This window comes from Chanodichthys erythropterus, chromosome 11 (assembly GCF_024489055.1).
Source record: "Chanodichthys erythropterus isolate Z2021 chromosome 11, ASM2448905v1, whole genome shotgun sequence".
In the NCBI taxonomy this organism is placed as follows: domain Eukaryota; kingdom Metazoa; phylum Chordata; class Actinopteri; order Cypriniformes; family Xenocyprididae; genus Chanodichthys; species Chanodichthys erythropterus.
The window spans coordinates 15,002,324-15,020,125 of record NC_090231.1 but is presented as its reverse complement, the minus strand read 5'-3'; the positions used below and the strand labels follow the sequence as shown (position 1 = coordinate 15,020,125).

General features: G+C 35.8%; 1 protein-coding gene across 1 annotated transcript in view; it reads left to right on the top strand.

Moving 5' to 3' along the window:
* sema4f (sema domain, immunoglobulin domain (Ig), transmembrane domain (TM) and short cytoplasmic domain, (semaphorin) 4F) overlaps positions 1-17,802 on the top strand; it is an 81,226-nt gene that overhangs the window by 58,525 nt on the left and 4,899 nt on the right. The window contains exons 2-10 of the mRNA XM_067400480.1: positions 6,875-7,029; positions 11,798-11,857; positions 13,823-13,921; positions 14,248-14,362; positions 14,782-14,901; positions 15,020-15,174; positions 15,419-15,600; positions 15,730-15,871; positions 17,508-17,721. Coding sequence (XP_067256581.1) covers positions 6,875-7,029; positions 11,798-11,857; positions 13,823-13,921; positions 14,248-14,362; positions 14,782-14,901; positions 15,020-15,174; positions 15,419-15,600; positions 15,730-15,871; positions 17,508-17,721 — 1,242 coding nt within the window. The remainder of the gene's footprint in view (positions 1-6,874; positions 7,030-11,797; positions 11,858-13,822; positions 13,922-14,247; positions 14,363-14,781; positions 14,902-15,019; positions 15,175-15,418; positions 15,601-15,729; positions 15,872-17,507; positions 17,722-17,802) is intronic.

Genomic DNA, 17,802 nt, shown 5'->3' with positions numbered 1-17,802 from the left:
TGTCAGCTGCATCATTGTTGTCTAAGGAAATCCATTATCAATGATGTAATCGAATACAAGGCCTTTTGTAATAATGCTTGAAAGATGATATCTCAAAGCTCATATTGAAAAGCAAAACTGTTTTTATAGACTCCATTACCTGAGATAACTTGACGCGTTTGTTTTTTTCTGTAGAGACAGAGGAAGTGTTTCTAATGTTTGATTGATGCGCATCTGTTCTATTTCAAACACATGAATTAAATGTCTTGTTTGCATTTTACATCTAGACTAGTGTGTGAAGTGCAATATTACTTTCTTCACCATCTCAGTATTTTAAAGGATGAGCTAATCAAAGGATCTCATTGATGAATCATAATTGTATAGTGACGTCATTAAGCACCACGTCTGGTGTGCTGTCCTCACCTTTGTAATATAAGTCACACCGCAGTTTTTATGGTGTATAAAAATGCATGAGGTAAAATATTTATTGCATACGTTTTGCAAGAAGTATACCTCCCTTTTCTCCCCCATCCATCTCTTTTCCTCTCCCTGACTTTTCCCTTTTTCAATTCAGCCAGTCAGCTGCATCTATACAGTCTCCACAGTAACCATGAAGTGATCATGAGGAATAAATCGTAAATCATGGCTTCAGCGTTTTATTCTCTCTGTTACTCCTGACACAGCAGATAAGCCTCAGAAAATTCCCAATGGAGAAACCACAGTGGGAATGGTCATTTAGGATGAGTCAAGGTTGAAGGGCTGATGGAAGGGGTTTTCCTTGTTGGCACATGCGTATGTGGGATTTTTGAATAGATAAGAAAGTCTACATTATTTATTCATTTTACCTTGGTGAAAAAGCAGAGGATAATGACTGCTTGACAACCAATTTGAAAGTACTTTTGGATGTTAATTGGAGTTTTGAAAAAAAAATATAGGTATTACTGTTGTCAAAAGTACCGACTTAGATACCAAGTCGGTACTGAAATTTTAAAAATGTGATGCTTTGAGCGCTGTTAAGCATATTCGTAAACACTTCTGATTGGCCATTGTGTTCACACGCTCGACATAGTATGTCTGTGATTGGCCTCAATGATCAATGTACGGTTGTGTTTGAAAGCCCAACGAAGTGTTTGAATTTGAAAGCGGGAGCGGTCCGCTGATAGATGCTTGCTTCTCCGCTCCTGTATGTATCTGTGTAAATGCTCAGTGAAGAGCATCATTGATGTCTATGCTTTTAAAGTGTTGATCATTGTAGCCAATCACAGACATATTTGATGAGTGCATGAACACAATGGCCAATCAGAGGTGTTTACGAATCTGCTCAACAGCACTCAAAGCATCAAATTTTTAACATTTCAGTACTGACTTGGTATCGAAGTCGGTACTTTTGACAACACTAATAGGCACTTTTTCCAGCCTGGGTTGCGGTAGATGTATCTGCAAGAATATTAACACTGTAGGCTTTTTTTTTTTAAATAGAAATTTTAATAAATATTTTAATATTTTTATTTATTTGGTGTAACTTCAATCCTTGTGTATAAAAAAGAGAGCTTTAAACACAACAAACTGCATTGCTAATTTGTTTAGCTTCACTCTGTTCTCTTGCAGCATTTCTCACTGTGATTGATAGATTCAGTTTCAGAGTACATTATTCAGCAGTAGTGAACCCCCCCTAAAATGGCAATTCTCAAAATCCCTCAGCAGCCAGAGCCAATCAGAGAGCATTTATGCAGCCCACTCAACACTCTGTGTGGCCGTACAGCATGGCAGAGAAAGGGAATGATGAAAATCAGTATGATTTTTTTAGGAGTTTGGGCATGACAAGGCAGCAAAGGAGAAAGAAAATATTTTACAGAGCAGTATGAGGAGAGACCAAACTCACTCTTGCCCTCTTCTCCCCCCTTTTACCCCTTCTCTCTCGTTCGTCATTCATGATTAATGTGCTGAGACTGAATGAATGATTAATGACGGGAGGTTGGCTTTGGCTGCTGTATCAGCCTATGACAGTGCGACACTGGAGCCTTAGTGACAAGATCCATCGCTCTGTATTTTACCATTTCAACTTGCCTGTGGACTGCAAGAGAATTTTTAACATTTGTTCTTGCATCCATTCTTGCTGAGCATTTCTAAATGTGTCTTCTCTGTCTGTCTCAGTCAATCTCTCCCTCACACATACATACTCCCTCACAGATGAGTGGTCAGACATACAGTTGTAGGATATTGGCATTTGGTTTTGGGGATCAGGGGCAGATGGTATAGCTCTAGGAACCAACAACACATCGGTATGCGCAGCAGGGGGGGTGAACATTTCTGGAAGGACCTGGAGGGAGAGGATAGAGTGTGACACAATGACATTTAGCAGGACCTTGCCTGAAGCAAGTGTCTTTGTCTGCTTCCATCTACTGCCTCCATTTGTTTTCCGCTTTTCTGTGTCACTCATTGGGAATGACAGCTAGAACTGATGGAAGAGGGCAGGGTTTGTTTTTGACAGGTTGTGAGGCACAGATTGAGAGAGAGTTGGATGGAGTAGGAGACAATGAGAAGAATATTGAGATTATGATTTAATAAAGGCATGTTTTTTTTTCATTTAAGTTGCAAAGTTTATTATAAAAATGAATGATGAATGTTTATTGTGATAATCATAATAACAATAAATAAAAACGTATTATTATTATTATTATTATTATTATTGATAGCAATAATAATAACAATAATGATATTTATAATAAGTACTGCTTTTATTATTGTTGTTGTTATTATTATTAAAAATATTTTTTCTTTATCACAATAAACATATTCATTTGATGTGCAGTCACATGTACAGTACATATATTAAACTTGGTTTGTCCAATCACATTTTAGAGCCATAACCATTTTACACAAAAGATTTTTGGTGCCACGTCTTGGAATTTTCTTGAATTGGTGTGTTTTATTCCATTTAGATAAACTCTTCTTGTTCTATACAAATTATTTAAAGAGTTAATTTACCCATAATTTACCCTCAAGCCATCCTAGGTGTATATGACTTTCTTCTTTCAGTCAAACAAAATCGGAGTTATATTAAAAAATATTCTGGCTCTTGCAAGCTTTACAATGGGAGTGAATAGTAACTGATATTTTGAAGCCTCAAAAAATGCATCCATCCAATCCATAAGGCTCCAGGAGGTTAAAAAAAATGCCTTCTGAATAAAAGCAATACGTTTTTTTTACAAGAAAAAATATCCATATTTATAACTTTGTAAACTAGAATCGCTGGCTTCCGTACACCAGTCGATTCCGGCGGAAGAGTGAAGTTTGACCCGACACCTGACGTATTGATGAACGCGGAAGCGCTGAGGACACAAAACACTGGTCACGAATTAGAAGTCTAATGCTGCCTTCACTTACTCGAAATAGGAGGGTGTGTTCATGTGCAATTTTTACCTAGGAAACTCGTATTTATGATAATTCCGAGAGCACATGAAGGCAGCATTAAACAATATTTTTTAAAGAGAAATGTTGGAGCAACATGTGTTTGTTTGATTGTTTGAACCATGAGTGGTGTCTACTCTCACCTAAGCTTACGCTACTTATCTCCGACATCCTAATTCATATGTCGGAACGCGTGGATGTACGTTACCGGAAGCTAGTGATTATAGTCTATAAAGTTATAAATATGGATATTTTTCTTACAAAAACACATCGCTTTGCTTCAGAAGGCCTTTATTAATCCTCTGGAGCCATATGGGTTACTTTTATGATGGATGGATGCGCTTTTTTGGGCTTCAAAATCATGGTTACTATTCACTCCCATTATAAAGCTTGGAAAAGCCAGAATATATATATTAATATATATTTATATATATATATATATATATATATATATATATATATATATATATATATATTAATATATATTTATATACAATTTTTTTTTTTTTTTTTTTTTTTAATATAACTATATACATATAGGATGGCTTGAGGGTGAGTTAATTATGGGATCATTTTTATTTTGGGGTGAACTAAACCTTTAAGAATTAAAGTGACTTAGAGTAATAATTGGCATCTATGGTTGCTGCATGGGGTTATGCATTCAAAGCAACTGGTGAACATATGTTTTAGATCATAACTGTAAATATATTGTGTATTTTAGCACACTTTAAGGCCGTGTGTCCACCAGAGCGTTTTTAGCCAGCTGAAAACGCTAGGCGCTCTGCTTAAAAATCTGTGAGCGCTTGAGAGCGCTTCTGCAGCGCAGCGTTTTTTTCTGTTGAGACGCTTTGTTGCTATGATACGGAATAAGTTACTTATAACTGATTTTGCAGGTAATTTGTTTCAGACTAAAAATGTCGACACAATGTGGAATTACTTGCTATGTATGTTCAGAGACCAGCAATATTAATTTCACATCCATTTTGTTTCGTTCTCTGTTTGTTGATTTTGTTGTACAGCAAGAATGTTGTGACAGTTGGTCGGTGTTGTATTTGTCCCGCCCCTCCTCAACTCTGATTGGACGGCTGGCTAAAAAGTGACAGTGATGAGCGCAGCGTTTTACTCAAAGTTGAACATTCTGGAAAAAAACGCTGCGCAGCTGAAGCGCTCTCAAGCGCTCACAGATAGGCGTTTTAAGCAGAGCGCCTAGTGTTTACAGCTGGCTAAAAACACTCTGGTGGATATTATATTGCTTGATAAAATATTGCTTCAGAAGGCCTTTATTAATCCTCTGGAGCCATATGGATTACTTTTATGATGGATGGATGTGCTTTTTTGGGCTTCAAAATCACGGTTAATAGTCACTCCCATTATAAATCTTTTAACAGACAGAATATATATATATATATATATAATATATATATATATATATATATATATATATATATATATATAATATATATATATTTTTATATAACTCAGATTGCGGTTGACTGAAAGAAGAAAGTCATATACACCTAGGATGGCCATTCGTCTTTGAAAAGTACAGTAGGTTTTTTTTCTCTGGCTGTCAACCAAACAGATAATCCATTCTGTGAATTCATTTGAGAATAATCATACACTTATAAAACTGTGTATGTTAGTCTGAACTCAAACTGATTTTGAAGTTGAACAGCAGGTGTGGTGACTGATTGCAACGAAAAGTAATGAGGCTTTCTTTTGGCGTCATTGCATAGCAGATATTTTGCATTTTTGTCTGCAGAGGGACTTAAAATATTATAATACTGAGGGTTTTGCAGTTGCATTTCATATAAAAATGTCTGCTTGTGAGTATGTGTCTCACATGTGTTCATTAGGTAAAGTGGTTCAGCTTGTTCAGTGTTCTTCTATCTCAGGTCTGGTCTGTGTGTATCCATGTACTATCAGTCACACATGCTGGTGTTATATAGAGTATTAGTGAGGTATTATAACAGGACACATTTGGCTTGGCAGCTTTAGAAGGAGGTGATTATCTTGCTGTATTAAAGGCTGTTCATCACCTCTTAAGAAGATAAATGTGTGTGCTTGTTTGATATGATAGGATATAATATTAGAAGCCTAACGTTTAAAGAATTTCAAGAGAAATGCCAGTAATCAACCAACTAATAATGCTAAAGCAAACACCTAAGCAATCATTGGATCTTTGGGCACATTACCAAAATGTAAATCTCATAATTTGGCCAATGAAAAAGAGATTCCAACACCTTTTCATAAAAAAAAAAAAAAACAACCAAAAAAAAAAAAAAAACGATGGTCTCATTGGTGGTATGGTATGCGAATGTTCTTGTCGGCCAATACAGATGCATTAATATTCCGTTCATTCAAATTCCAAAATTTATCGAAACAAATATTCGTCTTGGTGTGAATAGGGATTGTTTTGGAATTTTGGCCAAAGATGTCTATCCAGGCCAGAATTACAAAGATTATGAGAAGAAGAAGAAATGGAGGATTGACTGAGATGAGAGTGGCAGAAGAGCGATTACAAGTGATTAATCTAATCACATGTGCTCAGATCCAGAGCCAATAGCTGCAGTCAGTACAAACAAGCACAAATATAAAGGCAAACAGATCCATACACGCATACAGTTCACCAATCACAGACAGCCTTTCTGTTTCACATCAAATCTGTGTTTAATGTTGTCTAATGAGTTCAGACATTAAACAGACGAGACACTAACAGTCTGAACTGCTCAGGAAATGAGCGTTCATTTAATACATAACATTTCTATTGGTTTCATGGCAAGAACAAACTCATACAGATCTCATAGAGATTTTGTTTCTTAGTGTCACTTACATTTATTGGATTTGCCCCTCTGACACTCATATCACACTACAAGATGAGTGTGATCTGTCCTATTTCCTGGACTTTTCTCTGATGTCCTCTTTCTTTCGCTGTGTCTATATATATTTCTCTAATCTCTTAAATACACACTTGGTTGTGATTAGGGTAATGGAGCAAATGAGTGTTTCACATTTTAAATAAAGAGGAACAGATTAAATGCAGTGCAGATGCTGTATTAAATTTGCCCAGGGCATCAGATATAGCACATCTTAAACAGCATTAAAATTTCAGATCCTCAACCCACATGCTAATATACATATCTGAACAGAATTACTCATAATGCTAAAGAGACATTCATAGTGTGTGTGCGTGTATGTAAGAGTTTGGCTATTCCTGTAAGAAAATATCCTCACAAATATAGTAACACTATTTGAAATCATATTTCGCTTTAAATTTGATCATATTAATAGGTTTGTGGATGGGCTAGTGTATAGGATATGGCAAGTAGCATTATCCTAGAATGTGTTTGCATGAATGCAAGGAAGAAGAAAGTGTCTATTTTTATTTTTAATATGTGTGGCTTATATTAATTAATTTACTGAAACTTGCTGTGATAAATCTTTTGATATTTAATCCATGCTTTTCTTTCTTTTTTCTCAACAGTCATTTCTAAGCCGGATTCCCTTAAATTTAGGGACATATATAACTTCAGCACCTTTCTGTTGGACCCTGTGTCTGGGATGCTCTACGTTGGTGCGCGTGATGCAATCATTGCTGTGGATACTGCTAACCTATCAAACCTATCAAAGATGAAGTTGGTGAGCTCTCTTTTCTCCTGCAGTGAATGTCACAGCTTGACAATAATGCAAAAGCCAACAGAAATCTTCTGTTTGTACACAACCTATCAATATACACTGTGTTTCAAATTATAATGCAAGTGACGTATCAGTGGGATTTCAGTACAATAAACATTCCGATTTTAGTTTTTCAAAGAAAGTGTTTGTTTTATTTCTCTGATACCAGTTATCTTAAAAGATACAAAACAATTTGCAAAACTATATATATGAGCAATATCACACTCGTAGCCGTGCGATATGGCTGTATATCAGCACGCTGTGATTCGTCCGTAGGCACTAGGCCGCAGGCCGAGTGCCGTAGGTAATCACAGCGTGCTGATATACAGCCATATCGCATGGCTACGAGTGTGATATTGCGTTTATACAACAGTTCGACGGCACGAGTGTGTAAATAAATAAGAACAACTGAGTGTCTTTAAAACCCTCTTTTGTGCAGCACTACTTCCTTCCGCCACAGATTCAAATCTCAATTTGACAGTTGGACCAAGCCTCCGTTACTAATTCTAAAACGTCACTTCAGAACTAGTAACGAAGGAACGTTGAGTCGCTTCATTGAAACACATTTAATTTTCTACAGTATTAGAGAGAGAGAGAGAGCGCGCGAGAGAGAGTAGGCTATTACCGGTGTCTGGTATATTGCATTACATTCCTTCATCAAGTCGATGTCCATAATATTATATCCTTTATACAAGTCCGTTTGAATGTCCGCTGAGGAAAGCGATCTTTTTTTACAGCTTTGGGAATTCTCCATAGCACCACAGTGCTAAAACAACTTCCTTTTGCAAAAGTTCCTTTCAATTTAAAAGTCTCTTGTGCTTCACTGACTCATTCTCCTGTAAAGTGTTGCCGCCATCTAATGGCGTATTAATGTAATGTTCACTCAATCCATATTACTTAATGGACATATTTATATAAAATAATATTTATTGAACAACAAATAAGCACAATTGTACAGTTCAGTCAAACATAAAGCACTAGTTATTAAAAAAAATAAAAATAGGTCACCCTTTACGCTTGTATGTGGGTTTTACAAATATTTAACGAATGAAAAGGATTTTCAAGAGCTTGTGACAAATCCTCCTAACTCCATTGGATCCTCAAACTGTCAATCAAGCCTCATTAATCTGCCTCACCTCCTGAATGAAGTGTGCACGCAGTTTGGACATCTCCTCTATGCAATGCCAAGGTAAATAAAAGATCTGATGTTTGAAAAAAAAAAATTGTAAAGCGTTTTCTTTACTCAAAAAACCATATGTTTATAAAGTTTAATGTTTTACGTATTTAAAGAGCGGAGAAGAGTCTGATATGTCCCGTCTAGTGGTAGCCATATAAGGATGTAACGTAATGTTTATTATTATCAAATTTAATATAGCACTATTCGACTTGCTCTGTAAAAAATAATAGATTAATAAGACCAAAGATTGCCCGTTCTATGTACTCAAATTGAATTATGTCTCGTGTTTAACCACTATAACAGCCAGTGGCAAATCCCCGAGGCACTGGCCGAGATGAAGCTGTTCTCGGCGGTTACAGAATCACTGAACGGCCGCTGACGCACTCGAGATCGCATCTCCGAAAACGTCAAAACAAATTGTAAAATAGGCGCTGTTATTAAATATGAGTCACATATTTCAGGTATAAACAACTACATTCTCACCTAAAAAACTATTAAAACTACAGTTCGTGGTACAAGAAGTAGTATTTGTAAAAATTACGGTTGATTTGATCGGCCGCCATGACGGTCACTTCAAGCTGAGTGATACAAACGGTGAAAAGGCAGTAGGAGTGCTGTTATCACTGAAATATCGCATGGCTATCAGCCAATCAGATTCGAGAACCAGACAGAACTGTTGTATAAATATATATATATATATATATATATATATATATATATATATATATATATATATATATATATATATATATATATATATATATATATATATATATATATATATATATATTTCACCATAAATGCTATGCGTTGTTAGCTCTTAGCTAATGCATTTACTAATTCTAAGAAATTTAACCTTATTGTCATGTGTTACTATTTATGCTAATTGTAGGGGGTGTTTGTTTAATTCAAATAAAATGAAAAGATTTATTTAAAGTGGAATGATCAGCTAAATCATTACATAAAATGCTTTGTGCCAAATAACAATATCCAACTGCACACCAATATACTCACATAAAGTCATAACAGACAGCCAAACAGGATTCAATACACAGCTTTTCATCAAGCTAAACTAGATGATCTCATCCCTGGTCGCTAGTGCAGCTCTCTAACCAAATTATCCCTCCGCGACGGCCCTCCCTTTTCTCCCAGCAGTCACCTCTCGCTGTCTCCTGTCATCACAGTCAAAATTCATCACACAATGTAATGTAGCTTCACGTCCATTTACCCTCGAGCACATAGAGTGTGTCAGAGCCCAGCACATGCTTGCACCATACTACTGCAAAATTACTCTGTTAAGTGTCATGTAATATTAGATAGGCCTATAAGATTAAGGAGAGCTATGGTGAGATCATAGCACTGAAATCATGATAACTTATTTCCTGTGCTAAAAAGGAATGATCTTGTCCCTAGGCAAAGAGTTTTTAGATTTTTGTGGTTAGAATTTCTCTTTTTCAGCTTTTTCAGAACAAACACATTTTGATTTTAACCTCATTTCTATGTGAAGGGTAATGTACAGACAGCCAGTTGGTAAAATAAAAACTAAATAACTTCCTAAATAAGGTGGTCAGGTACTATATCTTAAGCCATGTTTACAGCTGGTTTTAAGATGCATTTTGGTCGATCGGATCACAAGTGGATGATGCTAAATACAGGTGTAAATAGGGTGTAAAACGTTTTGAGCTTGTCCACTTTCAACCACTTCCAAGAGGTAGTCAAAAATGCATTAGACTGGATTGCTTTCATAGTGGAAACGCTCATGTGGTTGAATGTGTTCGAACAGCCACTAAAAACCGGCCACTCTCCTCCTACTAACTGACCTAATGCGTTAACATTATGGAAAGCACATGAGCCAGGCGGGATTTAAACTTTGTCAGCTGAAGACCCACGTTTTGGTTTGAAGATGAAAAATGGGTAACACTTTTCAATAAGGTTAATTAGTTAAACATTAGTTAAGGTATTAACTAACATGAACTAACTATGAGCAATACATTTGTTACTGTATTTACTAATCTTCGTTAACGTTAGTTAAGGAAAATACAGTTGTTCATTCTTTGTTCCTGTTAGTTCACAGTGCATTGACTAATGTAAACAAGATTCTAATAATGTATTAGTAAATGTTGAAATGAACATTAACAAAGATTAATAAATGCTGTAGAAGTGCAGTTCATTATTAGTTCATGTTAAATAATGTAGTTAACTAATGTTAACTAATGAACCTTACTGTAAAGTGTTACCGAAAAATGTACCAAGCACAATGTTTTCACTATTCCTGATTTCTGTACAAACTCAACACGTTTGGCTGGTCTCTCAGAGCAGAAATGAAAGCTGCTGATCACAATATGTTTTTCTGCCGTCTCCGGACACATTCATATGTGAATTGCGTGAACTTATTTTGTCCATTATATCGAAAAAGATCTGAAAAACAAAAACAAAAAAACAATACATTTACCCTCCCATAGACCCTCCCCTCAAAGAAATCAGCACAGAAGTGGTCAAAAGAGACTTGGTGGAAATGGCTATGTGTCTCACTTGTCCACTTCTGATCTGATCGACCAAAACTCATCTTAATACCACGTGGAAATAGGGCCATAAAGGGGTGTAATTTGCAAAATATATAATTAATTAAATGGACATATTGATCTGGTTTGAAATTATTTGATTATGTGAGTAGAAAGACTACAGAGTGCTGTGGTGGATGTGAAAATAGCAAAGTGTAGAAGCTCAATATACAAAATTCTCATATAGCTCTCTGGAATACTTGATTGTGATTGGTCAGTCACAGCATTCTGCAGTCATGTATTTTTGTATAATGATGATATTTGTTTTTTTAACCTGTATATTTGACTGTTGTCTCTGGCAACCAGTGTCTGCACTGTGCTAGTTTCATGTATCTCATATCACTTTATTACCTCTTTAATATCACATCAATATTTAATTTCATATTTGTTATGTTTTGTGTAAAGAATCCAATACGGACATAGTCTGACAAACTCCAGAAGTGACAATTGGTCTAATTTGATCACATGAATTCGCCACGCTAACCAACAGAAAAATGCTTAGTTTGAAAGTGACTGTTCTGTGTGAGGTGTTATTCATACAGCGCTACATCTGACAACGAGAATGGGTTTTATGTGACTTCACTTTAACCTTTTTGACTTTAATCCCCCCCACCCATTGTCCAACACAATATTTGAATGAAAAAACATTTACATCTTGGAAAACAGATTTACTCAAAATATTTTTTATCAAAATCAAAATATTATCAAAATTATTTTTTGAGAATTATGTGTTTCAAATGACCACAAATGGTATATATTTCGGATTCTGACTGAATGTATTAATATTTTTGATGGTTAAATAAGTAAATAACATTTACAGGTACTGAATTCACGTTCTCATGTGTTATGAGCTTCTGTTTTTAACAGGCCAAACATGCTTTGCATATTCATGACTGACATAGTTTCTTTTTAACCAGGAAAGAATCTGAAGTACTGATCTCTCTCTCTCTCTCTCTCTCTCTCCCTTTCTCTATCTCTCTCAATATCTATGTAGATTGAGTGGAGTGTTCCAGAAGACAGGAGGAAATCTTGTGTTGCTAAGGGAAAAACCGAGGTAAACTCATTTGATGTGTTTGCATGTATGCATGTAGTGTGCTTTAGGTGGGCGATGTAAAGAGCTCAATAGCAAGCAAGCAAACAAACAATATGAATCTTGTGAAAGGGTTGGAAAAGCTCATAATTCCAAAATCCATCATTTGCCTGCTTTATTTTTAAGAACATTCTTAAGGGTGCCCTTTTGCTTTGTTTTAATTGACTGTCAAGACAGCCGTCAAACTGTTACTGACAGTATCATGCAAAAGCAAATATTCTCAGTTACAGATGCCACCGTAGAAATGCACAAATTCACAGTCGGCAATGATTCATTTATTCTGTGAGCCAAAGTGTCCAGGGTAGAAACAGATAAAGCGACTCTTATTTGAGTATCTGATTTCCTAAAGTAAAATTAATTTCTTAATGTTTAAACCTTTTTAATTTAAAAAAAGAACAATGCTGAGCACACATTCAGGCTTTAGTATTGTTCCCTGTGTGCATGTCATCCTCTCCATCTTTCTCTCAGCTGAGGGCGGCACATGGGGCGAGTGAGTGTGAGAGAGAGCTAATGAGCTCACTTATTTGTGTTTAGCATTCAGTGCTGCGATGTTGGGGGGGGGGAGGGGCCTGTGGATGATTGACATGTGGGCTGAGGCCACAGTGGGGGAGGGTCAGAAAGGGTGTGATTAGGCAAACAAAAGGTATGTCATGATAGAATGTAGAAAGAGAGGAAACGAAAGAGAAAGATCTGAAAGAGTGAGCTAATTGACCCTACAGACCTGCGACTGGTCATTTGAATACACTTTCACCTTTTTCTCCAACACATTCATGTTTGATTACAACACATGGAAATCTACGAATCCATACAGACTGGTTTCTCATTAATCTTTATTGATGTACTTAATGGTCTGTCTAGTCCTGAAATGGAAACTTTTCAAGTAAAGCCAACTGGTTTTCATCAAAATTCCAGCCGTATACGATAGTCAGGATGCATTTGTAGGAGGAAAGCTTCTGTGTGCTTTATAAATTGTTCCTACTGTGAAATGTCGATCATTACTGATTAACTGTGCCCTTTAAAAGATAAAAGATGGGGGAGGTCTCACTGTAGAAAACGTCTGGGGGTCTCAGATACAGCCCAGGTTACCAATCACTGTTATTGATACAGAAACTCTCTTGTTCTGCACAGAGATAGTTGACCTTGTCGACCTTGACAATGATAATAGTAAGAAGAAAATAATCAAATAGGTGATTACAATGAAAACTGGAGGTTACCTTCATGCTTTGACTGTGATTGCTATATTTTATTTAATTATTTATTTATTATTAATTAATTAATAAATATTTTATTTATATTTATATAATTTTTAATAATTAATAAATAATAAATAATTTAGTAACCTAAGCGATGATAAATATTTTTATTTTAAATAGTTAAAAAATGCATTTTTAATCTGTTAATTTTATATATATATATATATATATATATATATATATATATATATATATATATATATATATATATATATATATATATATATATATATATGTATGTATGTATGTATGTGTATATATATATATATATATATATATATATATATATATATATATATATATATATATATATGTGTGTGTGTGTGTATATAAAATATAATATACAGCAGTCATTACTCCAGTCACATGATCATTTAAAAGCAATTCAAATTTGGTGCTCAAGGAACATTTCTTACTACTATCAATGTTGAAATAGATGAATAGTTTAAAAGAACAGAATTTATTTAAAATATAAATATTTTGTAACATTATAAATGTCTTTAATATCACTTTTGATCAAATGAATGCATCCTTAATGAATAAAAGTATCCCAAAAAAATGTACTGACCTCAAAATTTATGAACAGTAGCACATGTATGTAATATAACAAAACAGGAAAAGAGAATATGTTATTTGTCTTACAGTATGTCATGCTTTACTCTGCTGCCCCTCACAGGGTGACTGCAAGAACTACATCCGTCTGCTGGAGTTTTTGGGAAATGGACGCATATATGCCTGTGGGACCTTCGCCTTTGATCCCCAGTGTGTTTTTATTGTAAGTTTGCATGTTTTCACAACTACACTGACTCAAATATTGTCATATTAAGTTGGACTGGTAAAAAGAAATGTGTCTTTTGATGAACGTGAACATGCGCAAAATATGGCGAGTAAACATATGCTGTGTGTGTATGGATTGTGGCAGATGAACTTCAATAAACCTGTTACCCTAGAATGAGTGAGAGTTTTCCACCTGAGGTATATGACCATAAGTGTGTACCTCTGTACTCCTCTTACTCCCTTCTTCATCCCATTTTTGCTTATTTCTTTTCAATTAAATGACAGACAGTTATTACATGTGTCTGTGTTTTGTGCCTCATTTAGAACATCTCTTCATTCTCTCTGGAGAAAAATGATGATGATGGTAGCATAAGGATGGAGACAGGGAAGGGGAAATGCCCCTTTGAGCCCAGCCAGCATTACACCGCTGTCATGGCAGGTAAATGAGTGCATTCGGTAGACGTCTATTGTTGCTGTTCACTGTAAAGCTAATTATATATGCTAACCAGAACCCTAAATTAAAACTGCCTTTTTCTTTTGAGAATAAATCATTTTTGCTTTCTCAGAAACCTTTCTGTATATTTAGATCATCATTAAGACATTATTTAGTGTATTTATTAAGCAGTTTTCTTCACAGGGACCATTGGCTCACAATATAGGTGATTTCAGGGTAACATTCTTGCAGGGACATTTGGTTCGCAAAATGTTTTAACACTAAAATAACACACTGAAATAACTTGCGTACTATAGCGTACAATCATTTTTTTACTGTACATAAAAGTACAAAATAAAATAAAATGTCTATTTTTTGGTTTTACTCTTCACCTTCTGCTCTCTCTCGCTCGCTCGCTCTTTCAGGAGAGATCCTTTACACCGCCGCCACAAGTAACTTCCTTGGCACAATGTATGACATTTCCAGGGCAACGGGCATCGAGCAGGAACGCATCCGGACTGAGCAATCAATCAACTGGCTTAGTGGTAAGACACTCATCCATCCATCCAGAAAGATTTACACATTAAAGGCAACATTTAATGTGAATTCACACCCAGATTGTTTATAACTACAGTCTTCTTGACTCCTTGTTTCTGAACTCAGATCCAGAGTTTGTCAGTTCTGCCTTCATCCAAGAGGATGAGAAGAACAATCCTACTGGTGAAGATGACAAAATTTACTTCTTCTTCACTGAGGTGGCTAAAGAGTATGACCTCTTCACCAAAGTCAAAGTGCCCAGAGTTGCCAGGGTCTGCAAGGTAGGAACTAGACCTAGTGTGTTTTCTTGTCTCTCTAGTCTTTTTATGGCTTCGCTTGTGATGACTCAGAGAGACGTTGTACAGTACTCCTGCTCTCAGTTGATATGTTATGTAATTGTACTGTTCCACTTGAGTTCATATTTCTTGAGTCATAAAGTTCCTCTATTCTTTGCCATCTGTCTGTGATTCTTCACCCATTTTATATTATGTCTGATCTATTTTGGTCTCTCGCTCTGTTTTCTAGTCTGATGTAGGTGGTATGAAGACTCTGCAGAGGCGGTGGACGACGTTTTTAAAGGCCCAGCTGGTGTGTGAAGATCGAGCAAGTGGACAGCGATTTAACGTTCTGACTGATGTGTTCACTGTACAGCACCAGTCTGGAGACCCCAGCAGCACACACTTCTATGGCATATTCACCTCACAGTGGTACTTTGATCAGTTTCACCTCTGACCTTCTGAGCTGATCTCTTCTCTTCTGAATCATTTTGTTCCGTTTCTTTGCTTTTCATTTAATTTCTCTATTGATTTTTGTTGTTGTTGATATTTGATGTGTAGGGAAAGAGAGGAGCTGTCAGCCGTGTGTATGTACAGTCTGGAGGAGATCACTAAGGCGATGGATGGACCTTTTAAAGAGATGAAGAAGAGCTGTGAGAACTGGATTAACCCAGAGCCCATTCCAACACCACGACCAGGACAGGTATACAACTGCACCCTCACTGCCATACCATAACATATGATATTATACAATACATGTAAATAATTTATCATCAGTTCCCAAAAATTGTCAGGTACAACTTTATGCTGATGATACCGTCATATATGTTTCTAATTCAGATTCTATACAAATTCAGTTATCTCTTCAGTCTGATTTTAATTTGTTACAAGAGTGGCTTTTGGCTAATAAACTGGTGCTTAATAAAAATAAGTCATATATTATGGTTTTTGGTTCTAGACAGAAACTTAAATCCAAAACTACTACTTGTGTTGTATCATGTATTGATGGTACACCTTGCATAAAGTTGATACTATTAAATATCTTGGTGTATGGCTTGATCCTGATCTCCGCATATTAGTCATGTTTTACGCAAAGTCAATATTGGAATTAGTACTTTATATCGTTCTCGAAAGTGTTTTCCATATAAGAAACTTAAGAAACTTGCTTCTCAACTAATACTTCCATTTTTTGACTATTGTGATGTGGTTTATCAAACGGCATCAAAATCAGATCTTGCCCCACTTAATACAGCAAATGTTACATCTCAAGGGGTTTATCCTAAATAAATAAATAATTAATGTAGTACTACACTGCCCGGCCAAAAAAAAAAAAAAAGTTGCTGTGTGGATTTAAATAGGCAAATACTTAAGAGTCTATGATTGGATCATTATTGCAGTGATTATTATTATTATTCATTTTAACAGCCATGTAGAAAGACACATAACCTCTTGATGGAAATAAATGTTGTGATGTTATTTCCATCAAGAGGTGCATCATTTTTTGGTCAAGATCTCCCATACTTCTGTGTTGCAAAATTAGATGGATATAATACTGTTAGGTACATTATTACAATATACTATACATTGCACCTTATCGAAAATCAGACTATGATTTCATCTATGTTTGATATTTAGAATACATATCATAGTGTATGACATTCATGCCTAATTGGCTATAAAGCCACTTACGTTTCCTGTTGCAATCTGTACAGGCCATACTGACCATTCTGATCTACCTTTGTCTTGATTTGTTTTGTTTGAGCATAGTCGCTATAACAAATACTGTGGTCAGTTCCTGTACTCTATATCCATGGTTGTTTTCATCTGTCATGCATCTCCTAGTAATGAGCTGCATGTTTCTGTGTGAGTTTGTTGTGTTTGGAATGACTTGATAGTGTGTGTGATCCTCAGTCGTTTAGGGTATGATGCCCAGTTTTTCTCTGTAACCAATTATAAAGTCAGTAAGTGTATGATGTCTGGTGTTTTAAAATCTGTATTCCAGCCTTTACATTTATGTATTTGGCAGATACATAAATCCAAAACAACTAGCAGTATACAAAGTACTGTGTGTGTGTATATATATGTATATATATATATATATGTGTGTGTATATATATATATATATATATATATATATTCACAAGAGGAAATGAACTTCACCATGGGAACCCCACCAAAAAATGTGGATTTTATCCCACGGGACATCCCCTGTAACACCATTGGGCTAGTTTTGAGTGGCAACTGGGAAAGTTTTGGTGTGAAAACCTGGCAATCCTGCTATCATTACTGTCTGCTTTAAATCTGTCATAATCTCTTTCCTCTCTTCTTTCCACTTTCAGTGTTTGAATAATGCTCTGAAGGAGCAGGGCTTTGAGTCTTCCCTGAAGCTGCCTGATAAAGTGCTGACGTTCATGCGTGATCACCCGCTCATGGAGAACAGTGTTGTGGCAGCGCCATTAATGGTCAGAAATGGCATCACATACACTAAACTTGCCGTTACGCCCTCTGATGGCACAAAGCAAAACATGGCCACTGTTTTGCACCTTGGAACAGGTAAGAGAGACTAAACAGAAAAAAAAATGTAATCTTGTCATTTATCGTCATCCAAGTGTGGATTGATATGCTTGATTCAGT